General features: G+C 64.6%; 2 protein-coding genes across 2 annotated transcripts; both read right to left on the reverse strand.

The window, feature by feature from the left end:
• Nucleotides 1-443: 443 nt before the first annotated feature.
• On the reverse strand, nucleotides 444-3273 carry LOC141972302 (maestro heat-like repeat-containing protein family member 7). Its single transcript, XM_074930188.1, has 7 exons — nucleotides 3084-3273; nucleotides 2803-2979; nucleotides 2324-2479; nucleotides 1836-1937; nucleotides 1357-1459; nucleotides 1137-1196; nucleotides 444-574 (listed from the first exon to the last, which is right to left on the reverse strand). Exons 1-7 carry the CDS (start codon nucleotides 3126-3128, stop codon nucleotides 444-446), a joined length of 774 nt encoding a protein of 257 aa, XP_074786289.1. The 5' UTR covers nucleotides 3129-3273.
• LOC141972304 (uncharacterized) lies at nucleotides 3205-4755 on the reverse strand. Its single transcript, XM_074930189.1, has 5 exons — nucleotides 4621-4755; nucleotides 4341-4490; nucleotides 4033-4187; nucleotides 3591-3742; nucleotides 3205-3221 (listed from the first exon to the last, which is right to left on the reverse strand). Exons 1-5 carry the CDS (start codon nucleotides 4753-4755, stop codon nucleotides 3205-3207), a joined length of 609 nt encoding a protein of 202 aa, XP_074786290.1.
• Between the last annotated feature and the right edge of the window lie 571 nt (nucleotides 4756-5326).

Genomic DNA, 5326 nt, shown 5'->3' on the forward strand with positions numbered 1-5326 from the left:
CACCCCCAAAAGCCCCCAAACTTTGCCCCAAAATTCTCTTTGGACCCCAGAATGCCCCAGTTTGGCCTTAGAATGTTCTAACAACTAACCAGTGCCCAGTGAAATCCAGCCCAGCTCCCCAGTACAAGAGAGGATTTGGTGCTGGGACAAATGGCGACGTGCCAGCTCGGCGCACGGGAGCTTTTTTGTGCCCTGAGGTGTCTCAGGAGGGGCAGGATGGGCCCAAGCTTCCCTCCTCCTCCTCCTCTCCGGGCTGGGTGCGGGTGTGCGGTCCTGGGGGCAGCGGCAGAGGCCGGGGGGGGACCCTGCTCAGCACACTCAGGGGGGTCCCCGTGGGAAGGACGCTACGGAGTCCCAGCGGCTTGTGGCTCCAGCTTTATTTTAAAAAAAATAATTATTCAAGGACAGCCTGTTTCCAGAGCGTTTGGTCTCTTGAAGGCTCATCAGAGCCAGCAGCACAGCGACCGCAGGCTCCATCTCGATGTCGGACTCTGCTCTATGGTCAGGACCGAGATGGTCTTGGCTGCCAGGGACCTGATGGAGAGTTCAGTGTCTTTCCCCAAGGGCAGGAGCGCTGGGAGAGAAGGGAGCAGAGCAGACGTGAGCCCCCAGTGCCTGCAGAGACCCCCAGGACCCCCCCCAGCCCATGCCAGCCCCATCCATCTTCTTCCCTGGCCAGGAGGAGCCGGTGAGAGAACCAGAGCGCCTGAAGCTGCTGCTCAGGAATGACCCGTGAGCCTCCGACACACAAAGGAGCTCAGGACTGGGCCAGACCACAGAGTCATTTTTCTGTTTGCCATACGAGCTGGTCTAGAGTTGTGTGTGGCCTCAACGAGCCCGTGTATTGATCTGAGCATCAGTGTGGAGTCTGGACATCATCAGCCTCCTGGCAAGGGGCAGGACAGAGATGGCTGTCCTTCCCCCACAAATTCCCTTCCTTTCTGGGGAGAAAACAAAATTCCTCCCATTTCAAGACCTTACTAAAGAGATATGCTAACCTGTGTGTCAAAGACACACACAACTTTGTGCAACTGCTCTTGAAAAAACATTCTGAAACTACTCCTCTGCCCCCGGAGCGTTTTCTTGGGGCGGGGCTGGGCACGGCAGCACCTGCCCGGGTTCTGTCCCCTACTCACCATCGCAGATGTGCCACAGCCTCTCCTGGCTGAGGATGCTCTGGCGCCGCGCAGCAAGACCTGGGGCACAGAGCTAATGTCAGAGCTCTGCTCCCCCTGGGCAGGGCTGTCCCCCGGCAAGGACAGCTCCCGAGGGCTCTGGGACCCATCAAGACCCCCAGCGAGCCCCACCAGTGGCGACTGGGTCTGGTCGGCCAGAAATGGGTCCCTGGGGACTCACCGATGAACCTGACGGCCTCCTCCCGCACGGTGGCCTGAGGGTCCTTCAGGTAGGGCAGGCTCTGGAGCAGATACTCCTCCACCCTGCTCCTCCTGTGCGTTATCTGAGGGAGCACAAGGGCACGGGGCTGGTGCGGACCCTCCACAGCAGTCCGGACCAGTCCCTCCCGCCAGCACCCCAGCTCCCTCCCAGTGACTCCCGTCTCCCAGCCAGGAGCCCCGTGGGGCTGGGGGCCAGAGAGAGCCGCGGGCAGAGGGGGCTGGGGGTGCCGAGACCCCTCCGTCCCGCTGCCAGGGCCCAGCTGGGCCGGGCTCTCCTGGAGAAGAGCCCCTGGGGGCTGCGTGCTGGAGGGCAGGGAAGGAGGCTGCAGCTGGAGCAGCGGGGCCGGGGCAGGGCGGCGATGCAGAGCGGCACAGCCCCCCCGGGCACGGCTGCAGCCCCCGTCCAGCCCGCCCCGGGGGTTTGGGGGTTGTCCTCACCAAGCACTCTCCGATCAGGGGTGTCTGCCCTGTCTTGGCCACAGAGCTGAGCCTCCTCAGGCCCAGGAACTTGGCAGAAGCGTGGAGGGTGTCCCGGGAAGCCTGCGGAGAAGCAGAGGCTGGGAGATGGCCCCAGAGCCCAGGGAAGGAGACCTGGCATCCTCCTGCTCTGGGCCTGGCTTTGAGCTGGGGGCACGGGGTGATCCCGGGACCGGCTCCCCTTCATTGCTGGGGCCATGCCACGCTCTGGGAGCCGGCCCCGGCTGAGCAGGGAACTGCCTGTGCCAGGTTCTCTGGCCCTGCTCGTGCTGGGGCTGCAGGGACCCTTCCTGTGGGGCAGGGGGTCCCCACCTCCCCCTCCAGCTCTGCAGCACGGGGACCAGTGCAGCGGGACCCTGCGGTGACACCTTCCCATTGTCCCTCAGGCCCAGGCCACCCCCGTGGTGTCAGCACACCCTTCCCCGTGACACCAATCGCTGTCACTGCACCTTGGCCACGCTCTCGATCTCCTCGTTGGTGTGCAGTAACAGTGGGAGCAGCACACTCTGCACTGTCTTCAACATTTTTTTCTTGTTTCTCCCCACCACGGTCTTCATCATGTCTTGGAAGAGGCGGATGGAGAGCTCCCGCACGCGGCTGCACTCCTGGCAGGGAGGAGGACAGAGGGAGCTCAGCACCAGCCGCTCCTCGCCCACAGGGAGCAGGGGCGTTAGCGTGGCCGGGGGAGAGGAGCTGCTCTGGGGCCGGATCCTGAACGCAGGAGCCGTCGGCCAGACCTGCAGCTGCGGCTCAACGGCCCCGGAGCCCTGAAAGGCCGCGGAAGAGGAGCGGGGAGGGGAAGAGCCCCCAAAGGCTACACAAGAGGAGCAAGGGGGGGACCCCTGCCCAAACGCTTCCCGCATGGCCACACTCAAGGGCAGCCACCTTGCAGCCATCGCCTCGGCTCAGGCGCCCACGGCAGCCTTACATCATCGAAGAGGGGCAGGAGCTTCTCCGCCAGGCTCAGGGAGATGAGGTTGGCCTCTTCCCTCTCCATGTGACCCATCACGCTGATGAACAACACCAGGGCCTTCGTCTTGACATTGGCATTGGCATCTGTCAGGGTCTCCAGGATGTCGGGGAGCAGCACCGCGAGTTTTCTGGCCTGTACGAAACACACCGTTGCCTTTTTGTGAAGCGGTGAAAGACCCCCCCACCGCCCCAGCCCCCACCTGCCGATGTGGCTCCCCTTGCCGACCCCCCACTCACCATTTCAGGTGTTTTCGACAGCGTGTTGAGGCCCGTGAGCACCATCGAAAGGAACACCGGGCTGGGACGCCTCAGGTACCTCTGGGCCTTGTAGAGGGCAGCAAACTCCTCCGTGTCAATGTTAGCGCAGGCCAGGAGCTACAATGGAGACAGCGGTGAGAGACCAGCAGAGCTGCAGGGCTCCCTCCCCGCACCAGCACGCTCCATGGCAAGGGTCTCCTCTCCCCTTGAAGCCACCTCCGAGTCCCCACGTCTCTGACCCAGGACCAGCAACCGCCTCGACGCTGGTTTCTGCCCCTTCCCGGGGTCTCCAGGCTGCGGAGCTGGGCAGGGGGACGCAGGCAGGGGGGAGGGCAGAGCGCTGCCTGTGCCGGGACGGGCTTGGTGGGGCCAAACCAGCACGGGGTGGCCCTGAGCCTGTGGCACGGGGGTCTGGCTGGTGCTGAGCAGGGGAAGGAGGAGGAGGAGGAGGAGGAAGGCAGAGCGGTGGGGCTGGGCGTGGGTCACTCACAGCCAAGGGGTAGATGCAGGCGTCCTCCGTGGCAGAGCTGAACACCCTGCTCAGCCGCCAGTCCTGCAGCACGCCGAGCAGCTCCGACATGACTCTCCGCAGAGCCCAGGGCACGGAGACCAGCACCTCCCACATGGCCACGGCCGCCCTGCGGAGCCAGAGCCAACTCGCTCAGCAGAGCTGCCTCGGCGCCTCCAGACCCCGGCCCTGCCCACCCTCTCATTTCGGGGTGCCCGGGGAGGCAGAGGGGGTGAGGTTCTGTTCCCACGGGGCACGGGCTCCGCTTGGGCCGGCTCTGGCTGCAGGGGGAAGCGTGGTGGGATGGAGAGCCCTGCCCCTCGGGGATAGCCCGCAGTTTTCTGTGGGTCTGGCAGCCAGACGGCCTCTGGGCCACTCTCCCCGTGGGGAACGAGCCCTCAAGGCTGTCGGGGCCGGTACCTGTCACTCATTGGAGAGATGCCCAACAGGCTCCTGACCACCTCCCTGGGGCTCCACTCCGTCAGCAGCAGCAGCAGCGAGTGCAGGCTGCGCCGGGCTGGCTCCGTGTGGATGTGCTCCACATTTCTGTGGATGTGTCTCAGGATTTCTGGCACCTGGAGGGGACACGGGTGAGGATGGTGCTGCCCTTCCCACCCCTCCCTGCTGCCTTGACCTGGCTTTGGGTGCCCGAGAGAGCCGGGTTAGGGCAGGAGGGAAGATTTGACACGTCTTGACACAGAAGGACAGTCCAGCCACGGGGCACTTACATCCGTCAGCCAGGACACGGGGTCTGTCATGGCCATGTCCACGATGTCACCGCCCATCTGCCTGTCGTGCGCATCGTCTGCCGTCAAGGCCTCGATGCCCACGAGGAGAACGTCCGTCTTCTGCGAAGGCCGGAAGTATTCGCCAAACACCTACGGGAGGAAGGACGGGGGAAGGCGTGTCACGCTGAGCTTGGCTGAGCAGCTCGACCACCTCTGGGTCCCTTTGCTCGCACAAGCCGATGACACGGACAAGGGTCCCGGCGAGGGGGGAGCTCGTTACCGTTCCCATGTCGCTGCAGTCAAGTAAAGAAAGCAACCAGGCGCCCTCAGAATCCCATCCCGCTTCCTCTGGAATCTCCTCTGGCAGCGTCTCGTCTACACGGAAACACGGAGGAGTCGGTGAGACAACGGCCATCTCGGCCAACCAGCCTCCCAAGGGGTGAAAAGAGCTTGAAACGGGGGAAACGGGGTCCTGGCATCGGCCCCCTCGCTCACCGATCCGCAGGGCCTGGACCAGGGACACCTCGCAGGGCTCCGGCAGAGAGCTGCTCTCCTGGGGAGCCCCCACCTCCTCCCAAACCACCCTGGGGCTGCTGGGGGGTCTCTCTGCCATCCTCAGAAACGGCTGAGGGACGGTGGGGGTTCAGCTTTAGGGAGCGACGGGAAAAGACGCGGGCTGTGCTCAGGAGTCTCCTCGCTGCGCTCCCGCCCTGTCCCTTCCCCGTCTTGTCAGGCACTGCGGGGCTGCGCTGCTCAGATACGGTGCCGGGGGTGACACGGAGCGATGTCACAAAGGGGTCACATTGTGACGCGTCACCCAGGCCGGGTGGGGCAGGGTTCCGCTGGGCGGGGCGGGGACCCCCTGGCCCCCATCGTGTCCCCTCAGCACCTTCCTGCCCCCCGGCTGGTCCCAGAGGTTCTCACACCCCGGCACGGAGCCCGGACCTTCCGCTGCGATCCGACAGAAACCCTCCAGCCTGCCCCGT

This window comes from Athene noctua, chromosome 32 (assembly GCF_965140245.1).
Source record: "Athene noctua chromosome 32, bAthNoc1.hap1.1, whole genome shotgun sequence".
NCBI lineage: Eukaryota > Metazoa > Chordata > Aves > Strigiformes > Strigidae > Athene > Athene noctua.

Bases quoted from the DNA above. Each gene is read 5' to 3' on its own strand.
- LOC141972302 (XM_074930188.1), bottom strand. From the start codon at position 3,128: ATGGTGCTCACGGGCCTCAACACGCTGTCGAAAACACCTGAAATG. The intron at 2,980-3,083 runs GTGAGTGGGGGG...TGTTTCGTACAG, and splicing joins TGTCGAAAACACCTGAAATG to GCCAGAAAACTCGCGGTGCT. The intron at 1,460-1,835 runs GTGAGGACAACC...GTGCTCCCTCAG, and splicing joins CCCTGATCGGAGAGTGCTTG to ATAACGCACAGGAGGAGCAG.
- LOC141972304 (XM_074930189.1), bottom strand. From the start codon at position 4,755: ATGGCCGTTGTCTCACCGACTCCTCCGTGTTTCCGTGTAGACGAGACG. The intron at 4,188-4,340 runs GTAAGTGCCCCG...TGTCCCCTCCAG, and splicing joins CCGTGTCCTGGCTGACGGAT to GTGCCAGAAATCCTGAGACA. The intron at 3,743-4,032 runs GTACCGGCCCCG...CTGGCTCCGCAG, and splicing joins ATCTCTCCAATGAGTGACAG to GGCGGCCGTGGCCATGTGGG.